Source organism: Bos taurus, chromosome 19 (genome assembly GCF_002263795.3).
Source record: "Bos taurus isolate L1 Dominette 01449 registration number 42190680 breed Hereford chromosome 19, ARS-UCD2.0, whole genome shotgun sequence".
NCBI classification, from domain to species: Eukaryota; Metazoa; Chordata; class Mammalia; order Artiodactyla; family Bovidae; genus Bos; species Bos taurus.
In genome coordinates this window covers 36046979-36073814 of record NC_037346.1, presented here as the reverse complement: position 1 = coordinate 36073814, position 26836 = coordinate 36046979, and the positions used below count along the sequence as shown (strand labels likewise).

At 48.4% G+C, this 26836-nt stretch overlaps 1 protein-coding gene across 1 annotated transcript in view; it reads left to right on the top strand.

Moving 5' to 3' along the window:
- The window catches only part of ABCC3 (ATP binding cassette subfamily C member 3), a 48026-nt gene extending 21760 nt beyond the window's left edge, over positions 1-26266 (top strand). The window contains 15 exon segments of the mRNA NM_001192756.3: positions 8129-8296; positions 8615-8807; positions 10254-10368; positions 10541-10688; positions 10786-10993; positions 11286-11596; positions 12735-12934; positions 13090-13216; positions 14276-14377; positions 16956-16994; positions 16996-17103; positions 17254-17412; positions 17999-18165; positions 22891-23085; positions 25666-26266. Of these exon segments, the coding sequence (NP_001179685.3) occupies positions 8129-8296; positions 8615-8807; positions 10254-10368; positions 10541-10688; positions 10786-10993; positions 11286-11596; positions 12735-12934; positions 13090-13216; positions 14276-14377; positions 16956-16994; positions 16996-17103; positions 17254-17412; positions 17999-18165; positions 22891-23085; positions 25666-25774 (2349 nt within the window). The 3' untranslated portion in view covers positions 25775-26266.
- Positions 26267-26836: the final 570 nt, after the last annotated feature.

Below are 26836 nucleotides of genomic sequence, written 5' to 3'. Positions count from 1 at the left end.
AGCAGATCTACTACTGGGGGAAGCTGACTTGTAAACAGGTAGGGGCTGTAGAATGTCCTGGAGCCCAGGCTAAAGGCCTGTTCAAGGTACTGGGAATGAGTAAAGAGGTGGTCTGCATAAGGAAAAGCATCACTTTTGAGCTGAATCTTAACAGGTAAGGAAGAAGCTCTTATCATTCATCAGATTTTATGACATACCTACTATATGCCAGGCAATATTATATATTAGTAAATGTGTGTGCGTGCTGAGTCACTTCAGTCGTGTACAGCTCCTTGTGACCTCATGGACTGATTTCCTCCAGGCTCCTCTGTCCATGAGATTCTCTAGGTAAGAATGCTGGAGTGTGTTGCCATGCCCTTTTCCAGGGGATCTTCCTGACCGAGGAATCAAACCCACATCTCTTATGTCTCCTGCATTGCAGGTGGGTTCTTTACCACTAGCACCACACGGGCAGCCCATACATTAGTAAATACACCAGACTAAAATCTCTGCCCTCATATAGCTTACATTCTAGTGGAGAAAGAGATGTTAGCAAGATAAATCAGTAAAATATATAATATTAGGTGAATGCTAAGAGGAAAGGATGTACAAGGTTGTATTATCAGTATGCTTTGTGAAAGCTTCACTGAGAATTGGAGACTTGAACAAAGGAGTGGTCTGTATCTGGGAACATGAAGCCCTGTCTGGGACATCTGAGGCAGAGAGAGCAGTAAGTGCAAAGGCTCTGAGGCAGGAGTGTGATTGGGGCATTTAAGGACCAGCGAGAAGAACAGTGTGGCTGGAATGAAATGAGCAGGGATGAGGAGGAGGAAATGAAGTCAGTGAGGTGTCCAGGAAGCAGACATAGGGCCTTAAGTCTACCTTAAGGTCTACAGCTTTTACCAAGGGTGATGGAAAACCTCTAAGGGTTCAGTTCACTTCAGTTCTGTCACTCAGTCGTGTCCAACTCTTTGCGACCCCATGACAGCATGCCAGGCTTCCCTGTCCATCACCAACTCCCAGAGCTTGTTCAAATGCATGTCCATCAACTGAGTGATGCCATCCAACCATCTCATCCTCTGTTGTCCCCTTCTCCTCCTGCTTTCAATCTTTCCCCAGCATCAGGGTCTTTTCCAATGAGTCCGTTCTTCACATCAGGCGGCCAAAATATTGGAGCTTCAGCTTCAACATCAGTCCTTCTAATGAATATTCAGGACTGATTTTCTTTAGGATGGACTGGTTTGATCTCCTTGCAGTCCAAGGGACTCTCAAGAGTCTTCTCCAACACCACAGTTCAAAGCATCAATTCTTCGGAGCTCAGTTTTCTTTATAGTCCAGTTCTCACATCCATACATGACTACTGGAAAAACCATAGCTTTGACTAGATGGACCTTTGTTGGCAAAGAAATGCCTCTGCTTTTTAATATGGTACCTAGGTTGGTCATAACTTTTCCTTCAAGGAGCAAGCATCTTTTGATTTCATGGCTGCAGTCACCATCTGCAGTGACTTTGGAGCCCAAGAAAATAAAGTCTGACACTGTTTCCCCTGTTTCTCCATCTATTTGCCATGAAGTGGTGCGACTGGATGCCATTATCTTAGTTTTTTGAATGTTGAGTTTTTAAGCCAGCTTTTTCCTCTCCTCTTTCACTTTCATCAAGAGGCTCTTCAGTTCTTCACTTTCTGCCATAAGGGTGGTGTCATCTGCATATCTGAGGTTATTGATATTTCTCCTGGCAATCTTGATTCCAGCTTGTGCTTCATCCAGCCCGGCATTTCACATGATGTACTCTGCATATAAGTTAAATGAACAGGGTGACAATATACAGCCTTGACGTACGCCTTTCCCAATTTGGAACCAGTCCGTTGTTCCATGTCCGGTTCTAACTGTTGCTTCTTTGAGGGTTAGTGTTAGGGTTAAGGATGGAGGGCATTCGATGCAATTTGGTGTGACTGGAGGTTAGCAGGGTGCAAAAGATGCAGGGTAATTACGTAGAACTTTGATGACTTTAGTCAAGGTTTTGATCTTTCCCCTAAAAACCATGGGATATCAATGCAAGTTTTTATTTTTGTATTAATTTATTAATTTTTGGCTGCTGTGAAATATACATAACATAAATCGTGTTTGGCTGTGCTGGGTCTTGCTGTGGTGGAAGGCTTCTTCAGTCGCGGTGCACGGGCTCTAGAGTGTGCTGGCAGTAGTTGTGGCATAAGGGCTTGGTTGCCCCATGGCATGTGGGCTCTTAGTTCCCCGACCAAGCAAGGGTTGAACTCCTGTCCCCTGCATTGGAAGGCAGATTCTTAACCACTGCACTATGAAGGAAGTCCCCATAACATAAATCTTTAACTTAAAAATCTTTAGAAGTATAAAGATCAGTAATGTTAAGTTCATTCACACTGTTGTGCAACCAATCTCCAGAACTCTTTTTATCTTACAAAACTAAAACTCTGTACCCATTAAACAACAGCTTTTACTTATCCATTCACCCCTCAATGGACACTTGGGTTGCTTCCACGTTTCATAGATTGTGACTAATACTACTATGAACGTGGGTGGGCAAAGGTCTTTTTAAGACCCTAGATACCCTAAAGTGGAATTTGTAAATCAATTCTATATTTTATTCTTTGAGGAGCTGCCATGCTGTTTTCCATGATGGCTGCACCGTGTTACATTCCCACCAACAGTGCACAAAGGGTACAACTTGCACACATCCTGGAAGACACTTGTTTTCTGGGGTGGTTGTTTGTTTTTTTGGTTTTGTTTTTTGATAATAACCATTCTAATGGATGTGAGGTGATATTTCATTGACATTTCAATTTGCATTTCCCAGTCATTAGTAATGTTGAAACACCTTTACATAAGTAAAGTAATATAAGTATCAGATCAGATCAGATCAGTCGCTCAGTCGTGTCCGACTGCAACCCCATGAATCGCAGCACGCCAGGCCTCCCTGCCCATCACCAACTCCCGGAGTTCACTGAGGCTCACATCCATTGAGTCAGTGATGCCATCCAGCCATCTCATCCTCTGTCGTCCCCTTCTCCTCTTGCCCCCAATCCCTCCCAGCATCAGAGTCTTTTCCAATGAGTCAACTCTTTGCATGAGGTGGCCAAAGTACTGGAGTTTCAGCTTCAGCATCAGTCCCTCCAAAGAAATCCCAGGGCTGATCTTCAGAATGGACTGGTTGGATCTCCTTGAAGTCCAAGGGACTCTCAAGAGTATTCTACAACACCACAGTTCAAAAGCATCAATTCTTCGGCGCTCAGCCTTCTTCACAGTCCAACTCTCACATCCATACATGACCACAGGAAAAACCATAGCTTTGACTAGACGGACCTTTGTTGGCAACGTAATGTCTCTGCTTTTGAATATGCTATCTAGGTTGGTCATAGCTTTCCTTCCAAGGAGTAAGCGTCCTTTAATTTCATGGCTGCAGTCACCATCTGTAGTGATTTTGGAGCCCAGAAAAATAAAGTCTGACACTGTTTCCACTGTTTCCCCATCTATTTCCCATGAAGTGGTGGGACTGGATGCCATGATCTTCGTTTTCTGAATATTGAGCTTTAAGCCAACTTTTTCACTCTCCACTTTCACTTTCATCAAGAGGCTTTTGAGTTCCTCTTCACTTTCTGCCATAAGGGTGGTGTCATCTGCATATCTGAGGTTATTGATATTTCTCCTGGCAATCTTGATTCCAGCTTGTGTTTCTTCCAGTCCAGCATTTCTCATGATGTACTCTGCATATAAGTTAAATAAACAGGGTGATGATATACAGCCTTGACAAACTCCTTTTCCTATTTGGAACCAGTCTGTTGTTCCATGCCCAGTTCTAACTGTTGCTTCCTGACCTGCGTACAGATTTCTCAAGAGGCAGATCAGGTGGTCTGGTATTCCCATCTCTTGAAGAATTTTCCACAGTTTATTGTGATCCACACAGTCAAAGGCTTTGGCATAGTCAATAAAGCAGAAATAGATGTTTTTCTGGAACTCTCTTGCTTTTTCCTTGATCCAGAGGATGTTGGCAATTTGATCTCTGGTTCCTCTGCCTTTTCTAAAACCAGCTTGAACATCAGGAAGTTCACGGTTCACATATTGCTGAAGCCTGGCTTGGAGAATTTTGAGCATTACTTTACTAGCGTGTGAGATGAGTGCAATTGTGTAGTAGTTTGAGCATTCTTTGGCATTGCCTTTCTTTGGGATTAGAATGAAAACTGACCTTTTCCAGTCCTGTGGCCACTGCTGAGTTTTCCAAATTTGCTGGCATATTGAGTGCAGCACTTCCACAGCATCATCTTCCAGGATTTGAAATAGCTCAACTGGAATTCCATCACCTCCACTAGCTTTGTTTGTAGTGATGCTTTCTAAGGCCCACTTGACTTCACATTCCAGGATGTCTGGCTCTAGGTCAGTGATCACATAATCATGATTATCTGGGTCATGAAGATCTTTTTTGTACAGTTCTTCTGTGTATTCTTGCCATCTCTTCTTAATATCTTCTGCTTCTGTTAGGTCCATACCATTTCTGTCCTTTATCGAGCTCATCTTTGCATGAAATGTTCCTTTGGTATCTCTGATTTTCTTGAAGAGATCCCTAGTCTTTCCCATTCTGTTGTTTTCCTCTATTTCTTTGCATTGATCGCTGAGGAAGGCTTTCTTATCTCTTCTTGCTATTCTTTGGAACTCTGCATTCAGATGCTTATATCTTTCCTTTTCTCCTTTGCTTTTCGCTTCTCTTCTTTTCACAGCTATTTGTAAGGCCTCCCCAGACAGCCATTTTGCTTTTTTGCATTTCTTTTCTATGGGAATGGTCTTGACCCCTGTCTCCTGTACAATGTCACGAACCTCATTCCATAGTTCATCAGGCACTCTATCAGATCTAGGCCCTTAAATCTATTTCTCACTTCCACTGTATAATCATAAGGGATTTGATTTAGGTCATACCTGAATGGTCTAGTGGTTTTCCCTACTTTCTTCAATTTAAGTCTGAATTTGGCAATAAGGAGTTCATGATCTGAGCCACAGTCAGCTCCTGGTCTTGTTTTTGCTGACTGTATAGAGCTTCTCCATCTTTGGCTGCAAAGAATATAATCAATCTGATTTCAGTGTTGACCATCTGGTGATGTCCATGTATAGAGTCTTCTCTTGTGTTGTTGGAAGAGGGTGTTTGTTATGACCAGTGCATTTTCTTGACAAAACTCTATTAGCCTTTGCCCTGCTTCATTCCATATTCCAAGGCCAAATTTGCCTGTTACTCCAGGTGTTTCTTGACTTCCTACTTTTGCATTCCAGTCCCCTATAATGAAAAGGACATCTTTTTTGGGTGTTAGTTCTAAAAGGTCTTGTAGGTCTTCATAGAACCATTCAACTTCAGCTTCTTCAGCGTTACGGGTTGGGGCATAGACTTGGATTACTGTGATATTGAATGGTTAGGTAAGTAAAAGTAATGTTAAAAACACCTTTACATGTGTTTGTTGGCAGTTTGTATATCTTCCTTGGAGAAACGTCTAGTAAAGTCCTTTGCCCACATTTTAATCAAGTTGTTTAGTTTTTTGTTGTTGAATTGTAGGAGTTCTTTATATATACTAGATGGTAACCCCCTATCAGATATATGAGTTGCAAATATTGTTTTCTGGTCTGAAGGCTGCCTTTTCACTTTGCTGATTGTGTCCTTTGATTGCACTGAAGGTTTCAGTTTTAATGTGACCAGTTTTTCTATTTTTACTGTTGTTGCTTGTGCTTTTGATGTTATATTCATAAAGTCATTGCCAAGTCCAATGTCATGAAACTTTTTTCCTGTGTTTTCTTCTAAGAGTTTTAGAGTTTCACCTCTTTTTTTAGATACTAAAGATTTCAATGTATATTCCTTCAAAACAAAGACATTCTCTTACGGATCTATGGTTAAGTCATCAAAATCAAGAAATTTATCACTAATACAATGTTACTATCTAAAAACCACTGCCTGACTTTTGAAATGTCATCATTTATCCCAGTAATGTCTTTTTTAGTTGTTTTCTTTCCTGTCTAGAATTCAGTCCAGGATCATGAGTTGCCTTTAGTTGTCATATCTCTTCATTCTCTGTCAATCTGGATAACTTCTCAGTCTCTGTCTTTTATTTTATTTTTAAATATTTATGTATTTATTTTTGGCTGTGTGGGGCCTTGGTTGCATCATGCAGGATCTTTGTTGCGGCATAAGAGCTCTTTCTTTGGGCTCTTCCTTGCGCCATGCAGGCTTCTCTCTAGTTGTGGCACACAGGCTCCAGAGCATGCGGGCTCTGTAGTCTGTGGCACGTAGGCTCTCGAGTTGAAGTGGGCAGGCTCAGTAGTTACAGTGTGAGGGCTTAGTTGCTCCACAGCATGTGGGGTCTTAGTTCCCCAACCAGGGTTTGAACCTGCATCCTCTGCATTGGAAAGCAAATTCTTAACCAGTAGACCACCAGGAAAGTCCCAGTCTGTCTTTTAGAATATCAACACTTTAGAAGAGTACAGGCCAGGTGTTTGGCAAAAAGTTTCTCAATTTGAACACAATTAGTTTTTTTTTTTTTTGCAGGGGGATGGGGAACCAGAGAAGTAATGTATCCTTGGTGCGTCATGTCAGGAGGCACATGATGTCAGTTCTTGTCTTACTGACTAATGTTAACTTTGATCTCTTGCTTGAGATGATATCGTCCATTGATGATTTCATTTTATAACCTTCATTGATTTTTGCCTGAGTCAATGTTACTATGATGTGGACCAAATGTTGATTTTGTAACTCCATTCTTTCTATGATTATTAGTTGGCATTTTACTCTAAGAAAGAGCTTTCCTCTCCTCCCTTTTTACTTATTCTTTAGTTTCTTTCTATCGCTGTGGGCTCATGTTTGCTTATGTGATTCGGTGGATTATAATCCATTACCATCATTTTTTATTTTGATGTTCAATTTGTCAGTGAAGAGTTTTAAGCAAGGACATGAATCTCATTTTGAAAAGCTGCCCTGGCTGCAGTGTGAAGGGGCCCAGAGGCACAGGAACCAGTGGGGAGGCTCTCATGTTGGTCTGGGGAAGTGATTTGGGCCTGAGCCTGGAAGTGGGGATGAGAAACTTTTAAGAAGGAGTCTGAGATTATAGGAACCCAGAGCAGACCTCCCCATCTACAATCTAACTCCTCCTTCCCGTCTCTCCTGGACCCACACCGACCTCACAAGCCTAATTTGGTGCCCAGAACATAGTAGCACTGAAGGAAGCCTGGCTGGTCGAATGCAGACATATTCACGTCTCAGTCACTGTAGCTGCCATGCACCCCTCATTTCTCAGCAGCTGCAGCTCCCACCTCACATTTGCTGTCCCCAGGGGTCAGTTTCTCAGGGTACCCCTAAAGAGCTGAACCTGTTCTGGAGGGAATGAGGAAAGCTGGTGGCAGGAAAGCAAGGTGTACCTCTGGGGTCTGCCCTCTGGGGTCTGCCTTGCTGCTACATGTCTGAGTTTCTGCATAATGGGTTTAAGAGTGATCTTACTTTCCCTCTGGTATGTGAATGATCTCAGCATTGATGAACTCTGGGGTGGCTGCTGGGTTTCCATTCTTGCTTTTGCCCTTAATAGTTTGGACTTTGGATGAAGTCATTAACATCTTGGGCTCTAGTTTCTTCATCTAGAAAGTGGGGCTAGTGATACCTCCCTGGAAAGACTGACATGAGGACCAGAAGCGACAATTGTTACGAGAGTCACCTGCAGACCGTATCGGCGATGGGAGACTGAAAGGTCTATTACCTCCCGGGGATTTCCAGCCTCCTAGAGTAAGATGGAGAAGGAAATGGCAACCCACTCCAGTGCTCTTGCCTGGAGAATCCCAGGGACGGGGAGCCTGGTGGGCTGCCGTCTATGGGGTCACACAGAATTGGACGCGACTGAAGCGACTTAGCAGTAGCAGAGTAAGACGGTGGAAGGTAGGGAAACCAGCTGGGCAGGGAGCAAGTTGTCCTCACCTGCTCTGGGGGTACTCTGAGAGCCACCACCCCTTCATCCATGACCTTAGAGCCTCCCAGGGACAGGACCAGGCAAATGAAATGTGAATTTAGAGGTCTGCCTTGCTGAATGATAATAGACAGGGCGTTTGTTCCCCTTGTGTCCCCTTCCACCCAATACACACTTCTCACCTCCCTTCTCCCTCAGGGCATTAACCTGTCTGGGGGCCAGCGTCAGCGTGTCAGCGTGGCCCGAGCTGTTTATAGTGATGCCGACATTTTTTTGCTGGATGACCCGCTGTCAGCCGTGGACTCGCATGTGGCCAAACATATCTTTGACCAAGTCATTGGGCCAGAAGGTGTGCTGGCAGGAAAGGTGAGGCTCCCAGAGGCTAAGCGGGCTAAACTGAAGTCTAAGGCCACAGGAGAGGACTGGTGGGAGGCCAAGGGGTTTGGTGAGACCTGGACTTATGGAGTACCTAAGGAACAGGCTGGGCAACTGGGGAAACCTGGGGCAGGGGTAGGCAATGCCCCTCGGGCACTGAGTTGCCTTTGGAGAGCGTAGGTTGAGTCCCTAATGTGCCTGCTCATGCTGCTGGCACCCAAGCACCTCATGCTTGCTCCGTGGCCCTGCACTGTGCCAAGGGTGTGTGCTGAGGGCAGTAGGCATGATAGCCTGCTGCCTTCTCCCCAGACCCGGGTGCTAGTGACGCATGGCATCAGCTTCCTGCCCCAGACGGACTTTGTCATAGTGCTATCTGACGGGCATGTGTCTGAGATGGGTACCTACTCGGCCCTGCTGCAGCGGGATGGCTCCTTTGCCAACTTCCTCCGCAACTATGCACCTGATGAGGACAAGGAGCACCAGGAAGCCAACAACAGGCTAGGTATCTGCCATTCTTGGCTCTTCATATTCCTCTTCCTTCCCTGCGTCTCCCCTGTCCTGGGGCATCTGAGCATCTCTGGACAGCACCGGTGTTATGCAGGGAGGTTCTGGAGTACTTGGATCATCCGTGTGATGTCAGACATCAGCAAGAGGGAAAGTAAACTGGATGAAGTTGAGTCCCTCCTCCTCCTTCTCTTCCCTCAGTCTTCCTATGTCAAAAGGGCCCATGGGCCCAGGCCCAGCTTGTACAGCAAGGCTGTTTTACAAATGAATTGTTTAGTAAATATGCAAGTGCTTTTTGTTGTGAAGTCGCTCAGTCCTGTCCAACTCTTTGTGACCCCAAGGACTGCAGCCAGGCTTCCCTGTCCTTTACCATCTCCCAGAGCTTGCTCAAACCCATGTCCATTGAGTCAGTGATGCCATCCAACCATCTCATCCAGTATTGTCCCCTTCTCCTCCTGCCTTCAATCTTTCCCGGCATCATGGTCTTTTCCAATGAGTCAGCTCTTTGCATCAGGTGGCCAAAGTATTGGAGCTTCAGCTTCAACATCAGTCCTTCCAGTGAATATTCAGGACTGATTTCCTTTAGGATTGACTTGTTTGACCTCCTTGCAATTCAAGGGACTCTCAAGAGTTTTCTTCAACACCACAATTCAAAAGCATCAATTCTTTGGCGCTCAGCCTTCTTTATGGTCCAACTCTCACACCCATACATGACTACTGGAAAAACCATACCTTTGACTATGGAAGTGCTTAGAAAAGTCATTTATTTATCAACAAATATTTATTTATTGAGCAGCTAACTTTGTCCAGGCACTATTCCAGCAGTGGTGAGACAGCACTGTTGATAGTACTACTGAGACCCTTCTCATGGAGCATATTGAGACACTGAGACCCCCTTGTTGTTCAGTCCTGGCTCTTCAACCTCAGGCTCCGGGCTGGCTCTCAGACCTTCTCCTGGGCTTTCTTGTCTACTTCTGTATATGCAGTTAACCTGTCTTGAGCATTTACTAAGGGCTGTGCCTGTTACAAGATCTTGACACACATTCTTTCCTTTAATCCTCACAATGACACGATGAAGTAGGTACTATTATTATCCCCACTTTACATGCCCGCCTAAAGTCATGTGGTGAGGAAGTGGGATTTAAGCTCAGCCAGGCTGACTCCAGAGCCCAAGCTCCTGACCCTTATATTTGAATCCTCTTCTACACAGTCCCTGATGGGAAGCTTTTCTTCCTGTCTAACATAAGTCTTTCTTGCTGCCTCTTTTTTCTCTCAACACAAAATTGGTCATTTATTTTTATTGTTGTTCTTGCTGCCCTCTCAGTCCCTCTCATCTTTCCCTTTTGCTTATCCATTCAGGCCTCTTCATTGGAGTGGGACTAGGGGATAGCAGGGCCTTGCAGGGTGAGCTTGCCAACCTCTCCTTTCTGCCTCCCCACTGCAGCCTTGGAGGACAAAGAGGATGAGGAGGTGTTGATGATTGAAGACACGCTCAGCAATCACACCGACCTGACAGATAATGAGCCCGTGACGTACGAGGTCCAGAAGCAGTTTATGAGGTAAGCTCCTGAGGATTGTCCACCCCTGGGAGACGGTGGCAGGGCCCCCATGCCCTGCTGGGGAGTGGGGCAGGTGGGTGTTCTCGCTGACACTCCCCGGGGCTCCAGCTGGGGCTCTGTCTGTGGTTGTGCTGGAGGCCGCATCGCTGGGCCTGACCCGTTGCCTCCACAGACAGCTGAGTGCCATGTCCTCGGAAGGAGAGGGCCAGGGTCGGTCTGTGCCCAGGAGGCGCCTGGGTGCGGCAGAAAAGGTCGTGCCGGCAACTGAGGCAAAGGCGAGCCATGTGCTGACCCAGGAGGAGAAGACAGAGCTGGGCACTGTGAGTCTGGTGGGCGAGGAAGGCTGGAGAGGCTGGCAGGCCCCTAGCACTCCTGGGGCTCATGGGAGTCCCCCGTTTGACCGCTGTGGCCACACAGGTGAAGCTGAGCGTGTACTTGGATTACGCCAAGGCTGTGGGACTCTGGACCGCTCTGGTCATCTGTCTGCTGTATGGGGGTCAAAGCGCAGCTGCTATTGGGGCCAACGTGTGGCTCAGTGCCTGGACTGATGAGGCTGCGGTGGACAGCCAGCAGAACAGCACCTCCTACAGACTAGGTGTCTACGCCGCCTTGGGAATTCTGCAAGGTGAGCCTGCAGAGATACTTAGAAGGGGCGCCAGTGTTCCCTTCCTCATCTCTGCGCTGCTGGGTCCCCCAAACCATGCCCTTGCCTCTGAATCTCTCTCCACCGTCACGACCCTAGTGACTCCCTGACCCGCCCTAGCAGTCTACCTGCCTCTGGACCTGTCTGGCTCATCCTAGCTATGCCCTGCCTTTGAGTCTGCCTAGTTCACTGAGGAGATCCCTCATCTTGGAACTTGCCCCTGCATTCTGCACCTGGCCCAGGTGAACACGCGCCCCTCTGCCTCCTCCATCAGGGCTCCTGGTGATGCTGTCAGCTATCACGATGGCGGTGGGTGGTGTCCAAGCTGCCCGCTTGCTTCACCAGGCGCTGCTGCACAACAAGATGCGCTCGCCACAGTCCTTCTTTGATACGACGCCCTCAGGCCGCATCCTCAACCGCTTCTCCAAGGACATCTACGTCATTGATGAGCTTCTGGCTCCCACCATCCTCATGCTGCTGAATTCCTTCTACAACTCCATCTCCACCCTTGTGGTCATCGTGGCCAGCACGCCGCTCTTTGCTGTGGTCATCCTGCCTTTGGCTGTGCTCTACCTCTTTGTCCAGGTGTGCCCTGAGTGCGTGGGCGTGACCTAGCGTGAGCGTGGCTGTTGTGTGGGCCGGGCTGTCTTGGGGGCCACCTGTGGCAGATGTAGGGAGGGCACACCCCCTTCACCTTCACAGCTGGATTTGATTCAGTAAACACCTTTGTGAAACTCATTTTCCTCACCTGTAAAATAGAATCATAGATCCCACCTCACAGAGTTATCAATAGGATAAAATTAAATCCTTGTAAATTATGACTGGCCCTGGAACTCCTTCCTCCTGGCTATTTTTTATTAAAATATTGTCAACAGTTTAAGACACATTATCCTTCCCTTATTTTTAGGTACCATCTAAACTTACAGGCCATATCATATGATGCATATATGATACATGATGCATATGATGCTTATCTTATAAACTTACATGGCTTTTAACATAGATGAGTGAGAATATTCAGATACAGCTAACTGTAAAAGGCATTTGTGTTGCTGATCCCCTGTCCTGCCGTTAATCAGTTGATGAAGGTAACCCACAGGTGGCTGAAGCTCAGGCCTGTGTGTGAAGACTGTGACCAGGGCTGCACTCTGTCCTGGGACAGGGACTTTCAGCTGTACATCCTGCATGGCCCTGGCCATCTTGGGGCCCACAGGGTAGAGGATGGAAGATGGAGGCAGACTGTGGTTTTGTGGGGCTGACATTTAAACAACCGAGGGGGTGGAGTGGGGAGAGGTTCTTTAAGAAAAAGAAAACAAAATTATCTTATTTTTGCAAATGTTGCAAAATTTTGATTGCATGAACACATTGCCAGGCCCCTAAGTGGAGATAGGCATTGTCACTGACTTGGGAGGCAAAATGAAGTCAGTGCGATAATTCAGGCCTGCAGAGTGAGTGGCCAGGAGCTGAGAGGGAATCAGGAAAGGCTTTGTGGACAAAGTGGCCGAAAGACTGAGCAGAGCTGACCAGAGGGGAGAGAGTGGGAGGAGTTCGTGGAGCCATATCAAGATCCCAAGTCTTGGGTTCTTTCGGGAGAGGGAACGGAGTGAGGTCTGAGGGGCAGTGGGACAGATGGGGAGGTGGCTCAGACGGGCCCAGAGGACACGCAGGACTGAGCTGGGATTCCAGGGTCTTGACTCTAAGTTCTTTCTCCAACCTCTGTCAGCGGTTCTACGTGGCTACCTCACGGCAGCTGAAGCGGCTGGAATCTGTCAGCCGCTCGCCCATTTATTCTCACTTTTCGGAGACGGTGACTGGCTCCAGCGTCATCCGGGCCTACGGCCGCAGCCAGGACTTTGAGACCATCAATGATGCTAAGGTGGACACCAACCAGAAGAGCTGCTACCCCTACATTGCCTCCAATAGGTCAGAAACCACTCCGTCAGCCCCTGCTCCTTCCATGAGTTTCCGCCAGGGTCTCTGCAGGAGAGACCCTGGTGTTCTGGGTCCAAGCCCCTCCTTTCCCCTAAACAGCCCCCTTCTTGCATCTGCCCCATTTCCTCCTTGCCTGATCTCTACAGGTGGCTGGGGATCCGAGTGGAGTTCGTGGGCAACTGTGTTGTGCTCTTTGCTGCACTCTTCGCTGTGACTGAAAGAAGCAGCCTGAGCCCAGGACTGGTGGGCCTGTCTGTGTCCTATGCCCTACAGGTACACAGAGGTCTCAGCCCCAGAGTAGGGCTGCCCTGGGGCAGAGGCCAGGTTTCATAAGCATCTCCTGAGTACCCCACTCTACCCAAAATGGGGACCAGCCACAGATTTTGATCCTCCAAACTGTGAGCTCCCAGTCAAGCATAGAGAGTCACTCCCACCAGCAGGGGATGATACTTCGGGGTGTGCAGATCTTAGTGGAGGAAGGACAAAAGTTAAGAGCCCAGAGGAGGTCTCTACCTGGGAGTGTTGGAGAAAAGACCTTGGAGCTTGGCCCCAAGAGACAAATAGAAATTTGCTGTGCCTGCACAAGATCTAGAGGTCAACCCTGACAGGGGTCCTGGGGCAGGGACATGGAGAGCTAGACTATACCTTATTTCACAAGCCTGCAGAGAAAGTACCTGGAGCAGGTAACTAGAGCCTGAGCAGGTCACCCTGATATCAGCTGATACTGTCAAAAGGTTAAACAACTGCAAATGGAATTTTTGTGAAGCAGATCATATTTGCAATGCCTCAGGTGACTCAAGTCTTTGAGTTTTGATAAATAAAGGACAATCCAGACAGGTCAGTCTTCTCAAACTATTAAGTATGCCCATGAATCAGCTGGAGATCTTAAACTGTAGATTCTGATCCAATAGGCCTGGGGTTCTGGCTTTTGCGTGTCTATCAAGACTTCTTGATTCACGAAGTGTGGTCTGAGGACCAGTTGCATCATCTGTGAGCTTGTTAGAAATGTAGATTCTCTAGTCCTACCACAAACCTACTGAATCAGAAGCTACATTTTAAGAAGATTCCCTGGGAAATCTTTCTTGCGCATGTTAAAGTTTGAGAAACACTGGGATGGGGAGCCTTTTGTTTGAGACACACTGGGATGGGGGGCCATTGTCACTGCCTGAGGTACAGTTGTGATTAGAGCCCCAGGTGGCATAGCTATGGGTTTGCCCAGGCCCACCTGGGTCATAGTTAGGATAGGAGCATAGTGAAGGAGTCTGAACTCCTCCCACAGCCATGTCAAGGGAGTACAGATTGCCACACTTATGACCCAGTCCCTCTGGCTAGGTGACGTTGGCTCTGAACTGGATGATACGAACGATATCAGACTTGGAGTCTAATATTGTGGCTGTGGAGAGAGTCAAGGAGTACTCCAAGACAGAGATGGAGGTGGGTACGGAATCAGCCTGGGGCAGGGAGAGTTGAGGATAGCTGGTAGGGGTGCTTGATGGCCCACCATCCATCCCTATATCCCCTTAGGCCAGCTCTTCAGGTGGCTCTTCATTCAGTCCTTAAAGAGTGTCAACCAGAGGTCTATGTGAGGAGGTATAGAGGATTCAGAGTTGGACAAGACAATTCCTGATGCGTAGATAACAGCTCCCGTGTTCCAAGCCCTCCTCAGTCCCAGTACTTTGTCCTCCCTGGGACCCCCGGTCTGGGGACCTACCTCCGTCCCTCGGTCCATGAGTTCATCTAGCCTGGATTCTGTGCTTTACCAGTGCCAACACTCTCAACTCCCTCACCCTCCTCTCTCAGTCATCTCTCTCCAGTTGAGCCCATCTGTCTACCTTCTACATGTCGGTGCTCGACTGCTAAAATGTTGCTGGAGAAAACCACTGATTTTACTTCAAGTTTATAACCACACACCACTGCTGGCTATTCCCATCTTGCTTCTCCAAGAAGCATGTTTTTCCAGTTTCAGAAAGATTTGTTTTGGCCATTCCCTTTCCTTAAGCTCCCACTCCCTGTGCTCAGCCATCGACCTTGCCTAACAGTTCAATGAGGAAATAGGTTATGAGATGTGAACTCCCTCAGCCTTCCTGCCTCTAGACTTTCAAACCTGCCTGTGTCCCTTCACCTTTTCCCTTTTAACGGAAATGTCCCTTCTCGTTTCAAAGTCTACTCCCTCTACTTGTTCGCATGGCCACCCGAGGACTTCACTTCCTTAATTACATGCTACATCATCCATCTTGCTCCCTCTGTTGGATGATTCCCAGCCACATGCAAAAATATGCACTTGTACCTTCCATTCTAGACTCTCAAACCAACCCTCCCTTTCCTGTGTATCCTGTATCCCATTTCTCTGCTCTCCTTTGTCATGAAACTAGCTTTAAAATAGGTGCTCTCCCCCTGCCTCATCAGCTGGTGGCCTGTCTGCCTCCTGCAGCCTGGCTTCTGGCCCTATCACTCCACTGGGTGCACTCAGCAGTGACTTCCTTGGTTCCAGAGATAAGGACGCTTCGCTGTTCTTCTCTAGCTCAACCTCTCGGCATTATTTGGACAAAATACCCCTCGCTGCTTCTTGAAGGCACTTCATGGCTTTTGTGACCTGAGCTCCTGCCCTGTCAGCCCCCATTGAGCCCCCACCCACTCTTTTCCTCCTAACCTGGCCTCTCCTGCCCCTGGGGCCCCCATCTGTCCCTGTCTTCTCCAGGCTTCTCTTATCACCCCCTCCTCCCCCCATTCTCTGGGATCTTCAAATTCTCTCTCTTCATGCCTAGCATTACAATTTCCCCTGTCTACATACATGATCCTTTCTCCACAGCCTCAAAAATTCTGCCCCCAATCCTGCTACGCATTGATACCTCCTCAAGAGAGCATGGCAACCCACTCCAATACTCTTGCCTGGAAAATCCCATGGACAGAGGAGCCTGGTGGGCTACAGTTCATGGGATCTCGAAGAGTCAGACACGATTGAGCGACTTCACTTTCACTTTTCACTTTCATGCATTGGAGAAGGAAATGGCAACCCACTCCAGTATTCTTGCCTGGAGAATCCCAGGGACAGAGGAGCCTGGTGGGCTGCCGTCTATGGGGTTGCACAGAGTTGGACACGACAGAGGCAACTTAGCAGCAGCAGCAAGAGAGCAGATTATCTGTACTGGCTGCTTTGTTTCTTGATTGCTGACACTCTGACTCCCCCATTTCAAAACATCCTACCCTCTCCCTCCCCAAATAGCAGCAGAGAGATCCCTTAAAAACATACCAAATCACATTATTCTTCTGTGCATGGCCCTACATCTTACTCAAGGTAAAAAAAAACAAAACAAAAAAACAGTCCTTAAACTGCCCTGCAAAGCCCTACATGGTGGGGTCTTCCACTACCTGTCTCCTACCTCTCACCTTTGTCACTGTGCTCCAGAGCACACTGGGAAGTATTTATCCTTGCTGTTTCCTCTGCCTGGCATGCCCTTCTCCTGGATATCTACTTGTCTTGTTCCTTTACTTCCTTCAGGTCTTTATTTAAATATCACCTCCTCCAGGAAGCCTTCCCTGACCACCCTGTACAGAACAGCAACACCAGGCACTTCTCCATACTCATCACCATCTGGCATTATATAGACTTACCTATTTGTTAATTGTATGCCTCCTTAGATTAGGATGTGAGCCTCACAGGGACAAGGACTCTGTCTAGTTTACCTTGGCTACCCCACTACCTGTCATGGAGTAGCCACTCAGTAATAAAGAATGATGAAAGGGGGAGTGGGGGCATGTGGAAGGGGCTACTTAGGCATCTTGGGCATGAGGGGAGTAGAGGAGGGCAAAGTTCTGTGGGGAATAATGTCAGATGGATAGAGTCATTGAACCACAAGGTTGGGCCACACAAGCGCCAGGGGCTCCCTGCCAGGGTCCCTGGTAGGTGAGGATGGCAGGGGCCTGGGAAGAGAGGCAGACTGAAGATGGAAGAGGGCTGGGCTGGGGAAGAGACGTCCCCCTGATGCAGAACCTGTCCTCCCCTGGTGACCAGGCCCCCTGGGTGGTGGAGGGCAGCCGTCCGCCAGCAGGCCTGGCCACTGAAGGGTGAGGTGGAGTTCCGAAATTATTCCGTGCGCTACCGGCCGGGCCTGGAGCTGGTGTTGAAGGACCTGAGTCTGCGAGTGCATGGTGGCGAGAAGGTGCGTGTGGGGCGGGTTTGTGCCTGGGGAATGTGGATCTGTGGGATGGCAGGTACCCAGCCTAGGGGTCTGCTTAGCCTCCCAAAGGAGTCCTAGAGACAGACCCACCAACTCCCCAGCCTTTGCCTGACAGCCTCCTACCCCCTCCAGGTGGGGATCGTGGGCCGCACTGGGGCTGGCAAATCGTCCATGACTCTCTGCCTGTTCCGCATCCTGGAGGCGGCTGAGGGTGAAATCTACATTGACGGCCTCAACGTGGCCGACATCGGGCTCCATGACCTGCGTTCTAAGCTGACCATCATCCCCCAGGTACCAGCCTGGCTTTGTTTGGTCACACTGACCAGTGACCCTGGGGGCAGGCTCCACACTTGTCCTGTAGCTTGAGGTTCAAGACCGGGACTTCTATCTGGGAAGCTGGGGAGCAGGACAGCAGGAGCAGAGCCACAGAGCGATCACCTGTCATGGGTCTGGAAGGGACAGATGTATCCTGCTCAATATCACCCTGTCCTCTGACCTCCTAGACCAACAGAACCACAGACTTCCAATTGGCCCACGCCAGAGGTGTTCTATCCTGCTCTCCTGGTTTCACAGCTCTGAATTACGTTTCACTTTTTCTGGCTTCTCTGGAGTATTTTTCTGCTGACTGGACACTTTGGAGTCAGATTAGCAGCTCAAGGTTTCTACTTTAGCAGAGGACTTTGGGTTGGCAAAGCTGAGGTTTATCACGTCCCCACAGGCATTTTTCTATCTCCTTGGCCATTGCCTCCCTCCTGGAGGGTTGGGGACACAGTGGAAATGCCGCCATCTCAATCCCTTTCTTGTTCCCTGGCCTCGGGGCCCGTGGCTCCCTATGGGGCCTGAGCTGCCTCCCTCTGAGGACTTGCTTTGTCCCCAGGACCCCATCTTGTTCTCGGGGACCCTGCGCATGAACCTGGACCCCTTTGGCTGTTACTCAGAGGAAGACATGTGGCAAGCTTTGGAGCTGTCTCACCTGCACACATTTGTGAGCTCCCAGCCCGCAGGCCTGGACTTCCAGTGCTCCGAGGGTGGGGAGAATCTCAGGTAACAGCCTGGAGTGGGTGGGTCAGGAATAGCACTCCGCTGCACTAGAGGATCTAGCATCAAATGACACCAGGCCAGCCCTCTCCTGCCCTCCCACGCCCATCTTGTGGTTCAATCACTAAATCGTGTGGGACTCTTTGCAACCCCACTGACTGCAGCACATAAGGCTTCCCTGTCCTTCACTATCTCCAAGAATTTGCTCAAATTCATGTCCATTGAGTCAGTGATGCCATCCAACCATCTCATCCTCTGTCGCCCCCTTCTCTTCCTGCCCTCAGTCTTTCCCAGAATCAGGGTCTTTTCCAGAAAGTTGGCTCTTCACATCAGGTGGCCAAAGTATTGGAGCTTCAGCTTCACCACCAGTCCTTCCAGTGACTATTCAGGGTTGATTTCCTTTAGGATTAACTGGTTTGGTCTCCTTGCTGTCCAAAGGACTCAAGAGTGTTCTCCAGCACCAGGATTCCAAAGTATCAATTCTTCAGCACTCAGCCTTATCTAGGGTCCAACTCTCACCTCTGTATATGACTACTGGAAAAACCATAGCTTTGATTATATGGACCTTTGTCAGCAAAGTGATGTCTCTGCTTTTTAATATGCTGTCTAGGTTTGTCATAGCTTTTCTTCCAAAGAACAAGCATCTTTTAATTTCATGGCTGCAGTCACTATCTACAGTGATTTTGGAGCCCAAGAAAATAAAATCTGCCACTATTTCCATTTTTTCCCCATCTATCTGCCATGAAGTGATGGAACTGGATGCCATGATCTTCATTTTTTGAATGTTGATTTTTAAGCCAGGCTTTTCATTCTCCTCTTTCACCTTCAACAAGAGGCTCTTTAGTCCCTCTTCACTTTCTGCCATTAGAGTGGTATCACATGCATATCTGAGGTTGTTGGTATTTCTCCTGGTAATCTTGATTCCAGCTTGTGAGTCATGCAGCCCAACATTTTGCATGATGTACTCTGCATATAAATTAAATTAAGCAGGGTGACAATATACAGTCTTAACATACTCTTTTCTCAATTGGAACCAGTCCATTGTTCCATGATCAGTTCTGTTGCTTCTTGTCCTGCATATAGGTTTCTCAAGAGACAGGTAAGGTGATCTGGTATTCCCATCTCTTTAAGAATTTTCCACAGTTTGTTGTGATCCACACAGTTAAAGGCTTTAGCATAATCAATGAAGCAGAAGTAGATTTTTTAAAAAAATTCCCTTGCATTTTCTATTACCCAAGCAATGTTGACAATTTGATCTCTGGTTCTTCTACCTTTTCTAAATCCAGCTTGTACATCTGGAATTTCTCAGTTCATATACTGTTGAAGCCTAGCTTGAAGGATTTTGAGCATTACCTTGCTAGCACGTGAAATGAGTGCAACTGTACCACAGTTTGAGCATTCTTTGGCATTGCCTTTCTTTGGGATTGGAATGAAAACACCTTTTCCAGTCCTGTGGCCACTGCTGAGTTTTCCAAATTTGCTGGCAAGTTGAGTGCAGCACTTTCACAGCATCATCTTTTAGGATTTGAAATAGCTCGGCTGGAATTCCATCACCACCACTAGCTTTGTTTGTAGTGATGCTTCCTAAGGCCCACCTGACTTCACACTCCAGGGTACCTGGCTCTAGGTGGGTGAGAAAGTGTATCTTTCCCTTTGTCCTTCACCTTTCACTTCTTTTCTCAGCTATTTGTACGGCCTCCTCAGACAACCACTTTGCCTTTTTTTGTGTTTCCTTTTCTTGGGGATGGTTTTGGTCATTGCCTCCTGTACAACGTTACTAACTTCCGTCCATAGTTCTTCAGGCATTCTGTCTACCAGATCTAATCCCTTGACTCTATTTGCCACATGTATAATCATAAGGGATTTGATTTAGGTCATATTTGAGCGGCCTAGTGATGTGAACTCAGGGGGCACTCTATTGTATTGAGCACGTGCTGTGTGCCAGGCTGCTCACTGACTCCTCACACAAGCCCCAGAGAGACTGAGCTAGGGCCAAAGGCGCACAGCTGGAAGAAGACGTGCCTGGGCTTTCAGCTGGGTCTGGGAGACTCCAAGGCCCCAGTCAGTTTTCTCTTGTGAGGTTGTCAATGCTATGCTTAGCCTGATGAGGGGGTTGTGGACCGAACCTGTTGAGAAGACCAGAGGAAACATATAGAACTTTAGAGAAGTCTTTTATTTTTTCCGAGTTGGATGCAATTTTGTCTCTGGTTTAGAAGTGGGCAAAGTGAGGTCTCCAGGCCTTTCTTTGCTTCCTTATAGCCCCAGATTTTATATTCCCAGCCACTGGGTCATATATCAGAGAGAGTCAGAGTCACTTCTCACTGAGTCTAAAAGCTTGAGATACATGTGCCTGTGTTAGCTGTGTGGTTTGAGGCAAGTTGCTTAACCTCTCTGTGCCTTTGTTTTCTTAACTCTAAAAGGAGTATGGGACAACAGTTCCATTCCTTTAGCACCATGCCGCCTAACAGCAACACTGAAAACAGAAACGGATGAAATAAATTTTGGAATTATGTATTTTATTTAGCCCAATATATTTAAAATATTATCACTTCAACATGTAATTGATATAAAAGCTATTATGGATATCTTGCATTTTTTCATATTAAGTATAAAATCCTGTGTGTATTTTTACACTTATAGCACTTTCACGTTTCACTTTCATGCATTGGAGAAGGAAATGGCAACCCACTCCAGTGTTCTTGCCTGGAGAATCCCAGGGACGGGGGAGCCCGGTGGGCTGCCGTCTGTGGGGTTGCACAGAGTCAGACACGACTGAAGCGACTTAGCAGCAGCAGCAGCAGCAGCACATCTCGGTTCAGATTTGCCACATTTCAGGTAGTCCACAGTTATGTGTGGCTAGTGGCCATCATTTGGACGGGGCGGTTTTATGGGTTTTGTGATGAAATGGAAAGCACTTAGAGTGGATACACTCCTGAGAAATGTAGCTATTCTTATTATTCTACTCAGTCCATACCTGAGTGGACTCTCTCCAGACAAAACAAAAACAAAAACTTGTACATTTCGGTTTAGTTCAGTTCAATTGCTCAGTCGTGTCCGACTCTTAGTGATCCCAGGAATCGCAGCACGCCAGGCCTCCCTGTCCATCACCAACTCCCAGAGTTTACTCATGTCCATTGAGTCAGTGATGCCATCCAACCATCTCATCCTCTGTCATCCCCTTCTCCTCCTGCCTTCAATCTTCCCCAGCATCAGGGTCTTTTCAAATGAGTCAGCTCTTCGCATCAGGTGGCCAAAGTACTGAAGTTTCAGCTTCAACATCAGTCCTTCCAATGAACATTCAGGACTAATTTCCTTTAGGATGGACTGGTTGGATCTCCTTGCAGTCCAAGGGACTCTCAAGAGTCTTTTCCAACACCACAGTTCAAAAGCATCAATTCTTCGGCGCTCAGCTTTCTTTATAGTCCAACTCTCACATCCATACATGAATACTGGAAAAACTTTAGTGTTCAAGGCACGTTGGCCTCCACTATCTCCTTTAATCTTTACTGCAGTCCTGTGGGCTAAAAATGAGGCTCCAAAGTATAAAATTATTTGCCCAAAGCTACTTAGCTAGCAAGGGGTGGGGCAAGGACTCAGGGAAGTGGGAGTTTTTGCCCCAAGCCTTTCCTTGCTGCATCATAGCCACTGTGGGATGCCCCCGCCTCCCCAGTCAGCCCTGTAAGAATGAATGTGTCCAGTCCCTTGATCTCACTTACACAACCACATTGAGAGTGGCTGGCAGACAAGCCTAGGCCACCAGACCCTATGCCCCATAGCTGTTTTTTGGCCCATTCTCCGATCCCTGCTTGCCATCAGCACCTCTCACCAGATCACCCCTCCATCCCCACATCAACCAGGACCTGAGACAGAAATCCACTCCCCTCCTCCCTCCCTGAGCTTGTAGTCACTTTAAGCCTGACCTGTATCCTGTGCCAGTCCCACCATAAATCAGCCCTGAGTTCTATCTGGCAGCTCATTCTGCTGCCAAAACCTTCATTAGTTTCGGGAATGGGCTGAAAGAGAGCCTGGTCTCCACTTGGGCTGGAGTGACTCACCCCTTTGGGAAGGGCTGAGGTATTTGTCCTTGGGTGTGGGGGTGCTGTAGCCTCTGTGGTTGGGAACAGCGCCTTGCTTTGTTCATTAGCTCTGGCTTCCAAGGCAGGGGTTGAAGATATGCATTTCACCCCTCCTCCACCTCTCCAGTGACCAGACATGGGGAGCCGCCCAGATCCTCCTCTTTTCCTGCCCCTTCCGAGTTCCCACTGTAGAGCCCTGATCTGTATTCCCTATGGGGGCAGGAGATGGCTGAGTTGTGTGATACTAGGCTCAGCATGATAGCATGATGTATGCAAACAGCAGGAGTCATTTCGGTGTGTTATTACTAAGGTGTAAATGACTAATAGAGGAAACAGAGAAACATGGTGATGCTAAAGAGTGAGAAGAGGGAAGAAAGCACAGAAAGAGGGAGCCGGGGGTGCCAGAGAACAGACTGGGGATTTCACAGTGTTAAGTGCTGGCTCTCCCTCAAGGCCCCTCATTATCCCGGTGGTGTCCAGACCTCAACTCTGTGTTCCAGGAGTACTGGGCTAAGGCAGAAATGGGAGAGGTTAGACAGAGAGCCAGCCCTAGGCTAATGAAAAGGAGTGCAGACAGAAACAGCTTGGGGAGTAAAGCCTGGGGGGCAGGTTGGGGGTACCCAGCTGGAGACTTCCTTGCTTTCCCTACTCCCAGTGTGGGCCAGCGGCAGCTCGTATGCCTGGCCAGAGCCCTGCTTCGCAAGAGTCGAATCCTGGTTTTAGATGAGGCCACAGCCGCCATCGACCTGGAGACTGATGACCTCATCCAGGCCACCATCCGCACACAGTTTGAGACCTGCACAGTGCTGACCATCGCACACAGGCTGAACACCATCATGGACTACACCAGGTAGGGTGCTGGAACCAGGGCAGGGAGGGGCCTAGTTGGGTCTCCTGGGCCATGGCGAAGGGACAGGCAGATTATCTGGATATGTGGGTATGGGAGCCTTACGGGATTATCTACGGTATGGAAGGGCGTAACAGCATGGGTTACGTGGGCACTGGGTGCACAGTGATGGTTTCTGAGACACAAGGGACACTTGTGTTTTGTGTGGGACACTTGTCCCAACACAAAATGTTGGGAATGGGCATGTGGGGGCTCCCTGAGGCTCAGTTCACTCCCCAACCCTATCCCTTAATGCTGAGACGAGGGGAACCAGATCCTTCATGCCAGATCCTGTCACTTCCTGAGCACCTTGCCCATGGCTTCATTTGCTCCTCACTCCCACCCTGTGGGCATATAGACCAGGAAGCCACCGAGGAAAGGTATACGATGCTTGGGTCCCCGCCTCGGTGAGCCAGACACACCATCATGCACAATAGATGCTTTGTTGTGGGAAAGCAGAGGGCTGAGTCCCAAGCCTGGCTCTGCTGCTGTGTGACCTTGGGCAATCTGCAAAACCTTCCTGAAACTCTCTCTCTCGAGGTTGTTGTAAGTAATCAGTGAAATAAAGTATTAAAAGTGCAGGTGATCCTAGAATACGTTCATTTCCTCCCTAACCCCTTGTTGTAATTCTCCTTAGAACCAGCTTCTCAAAGAATTAGGGAAGAAGCCTTGCTCTTGGTATCTTACAGCTTCCTCGGGGAGTCAGCTCATTCAGCCAAAAGGAAGAAATGTGACCTAGTCTTTCATTGTGCCTAATGTCAAGGTGTGGCACTGGAGGACAGGATAGGGGTCGGGGGACTCAGAAGCCTGATGGAAGGGAGCTGGTACTGGACTGCCAGGCTAGCTCCCTTGGAGACACAGGAGCTCAGAGTGAGGAAGAGGCAGGAGGCTACAAAGAATCTATGCTGAAGTAGTATGGGGGGAGTACCTCGACAAGGTTTCATTCCCAAAACGAACACCTGCAGGGTGTGGGGAGGTGGGGAAACACACAGACAGGGCAACGGGCAGACCTTGTCCCTCTCTCAAAAGCGTCCCCACACAGGTCCCAGGGGCTCGGAAACCAAGCTGAGAATGCCTGATGCTACCGTCTGTTCCATCCCCACCGTATCCCCACTCTCCACTCCTATCCAAGACCCACTGGGAGAAGGGTGGGTAGGAAGGCTTGAGCCCTGGGTCCACACAAGGGGAAGGGCCAGACCGACAGGATCTCTTCCCAGGCCTAACTGAAAATGGTTTTCACCAGCAGCCCTGAGGGGCAAAAACTCAAATTGACCTTGGGGGTTGGGAGTTCAGTCATTTGAGTGGATCAGGCAGAAATGAATGAAATAGTCATGCTACTGAACATGTAATTAGAGCCTGCAGGAAGGAAGCAAGGGTCCACATGTGTAGGCAGAGGAGCCAATCCATACAGGCAGCAAAGGAGGCAAGGGCCTGGGCTTGGAACCCTGCTCCCGCCTCACCCTGGGAGCCAGCTTGTCGGCTCCGTGCCAGGTGCACCCTGTTTAGTTAGCAGGAGATTCTAAGCCCAGGCCCAGGCTTGAATTCTCGTCCTTTAGGGCACCAGCCAAGCCCTAAAGGACGAGTAAAAGTTGGGTAGCAAGGAGGACATGGGATAGGGAGGGAGCTGGAAATTTAGGAAAAGGCCGTAGCTCATGCAAAGGCCCGGAGGTAAGCGGGTACATGAGTAGAAAGGGAGAGGGGCAGTAGAACCAAGAGGAGGGGAAGAAAGATAGGCCTCACTCTGCTGTGCTGAGGACCATGGGAAAGCACTCAGTCCTTACCCCAAGAGCAAAGGGAAGCCACTGAAGTGAGGTGGGCAGTCTCCTAGACTTCAGTTTGGGCAGTGGCTAGACAGTGATGTTCACAGACACACCTCTTCCCAAGGGGCTCTTCCAGGAGCCCCACAGGTGGGTCAACGACTGCATGCAGTCCAGGCCCTCCTACTGGGGAGCATCTCCGAGAACGCGGGGGAGCCCTTTCTGCTCCCGCCTCACCTTGGGAGCCAGCCTGTTGGCCCCGCACTGGTGCACCCTGTGTCTAGTTGGCAAGAGATTCTAAGCCCAGGCTCAGGCTTGACTATGTATGTGTGGGCGGGGGGAGACCCACCCAGCAGCAGTAGCCAGATCCGTAGCCAGATTCCAGCGTCAGGCCTCACTGCAGCCGTTCCCGCCGTGTGCCTTTGTGAGTCGGCACAAAGCAGATGGATGCATACAGGCCCGTGGCTCCCTGCGCACAGTCCCCTGACCCTGGTGAGGGGAAGGGCTCATTAAGGAAGGTTTTCAGAGCCCTGACTAGCAGAGATGAATAGGACCTTGTGTTTGATCCTGGAAACGGCCTCATCTGCCAGAACAGTAAATGGAGTGGCTAAAATAACCAGTCTTGCAAGTGTGCACATGTGGCATAGTGCTTGTGTTGGGTGGGTTGACTGAAGTGGAAGGGTTGGCATGTCACTGAGGGGTCTGAGCTGTACTCAGAAGGGCAGGGTTGGACCATGAAGCCAAATCTGGGCTGATGGAGACCTGACTACTTCTTTTCTTTGGCTAGGGTCCTGGTCCTGGACAAAGGGACGATAGCTGAATTTGATTCTCCAAGCAACCTCATTGCAGCCAGAGGCATCTTCTATGGGATGGCCAGAGATGCTGGACTTGCCTAAAATATATTCCTGGTCTTTCTTCCTGGACATTCTTACTTTTCATCACGAATGGAAAGGACACCAAATATGTCTACAGAATGGACTTGATGGCAAATATTGGGGACATTTGTTAGGTTTTTGTCCGCCAGGTGCCTTGTAGGATAACCGTGCTAAATGTTTCAGGGGTGGGGAAGTGAGGGCCCAGAAGTGAGTGACATGCCCAAGGTCATTGCTAATATGAGGCAGAGCCCAGACTAGTCCCCGGGTCTTCTGATTCCCAATGTGGCGATATTTCCACACTGTACTGCTTATAATCATTTCAAGGGATGACCTCCCTACCCCCATGATTTTTTGTATTTTCTAGTCTGAAGTGTTTTTCGTTTTGTTTTTAAATAAAGCTTTCTCCTCTTTGAACAGAAGACTGCCAGGTCAGGCCATCCCTAGGAACTGAGTCCAATACTCATTAAAAATGGAGCACTGATGAAATAAAGCTACGTGTTAACAATACATACACTTCAGTGTAGCCTTTCTCTCTGTTCACAAGGTCTAGGGGCTAGGGCCCTTAGAGGAGGTGGAGAGGAAGGAGGGAGATGCAGAGGTAGCCTTTATACACGTCTACATGGCTGGAATTATCTGAAAACTTCAGACCCAAGAGCTTTTGGCTGGAAATACTGTATTCACGGCCAAAACTCACTGGGTAATTGCCAGTAGTTCCTGTTCTGCTGTGTAGAGGCTGTAAAAAGGTGAGAAATAAAGCCCCTGATATCTGACCTGAAGCCTCCTGGGAAAGCTGCCGTGAACACCTCCACATTTATGTCATCCCTCAGACCACGCCGCCTGCTTCTCTAGGGGATGAGAAGTGCATGGCACTTTATTTCCTTGCCCCTCTAGCATTCTGTTCCAGACAGGTCCCCATAACCCATGAGGTCTCCTAGTCATGCATCTTCCTCACTCTGGCTGAAGCTGACTGTGGGAGCACAGAGCAGCCCAGGGCCTACTCCCCATTTTGAACGTCCTAGGCTGGTAAATGAGATGAAGGGGTAACTTGCTTTTTTGAACAAGCCAATGAAATGTTTTTTTCTG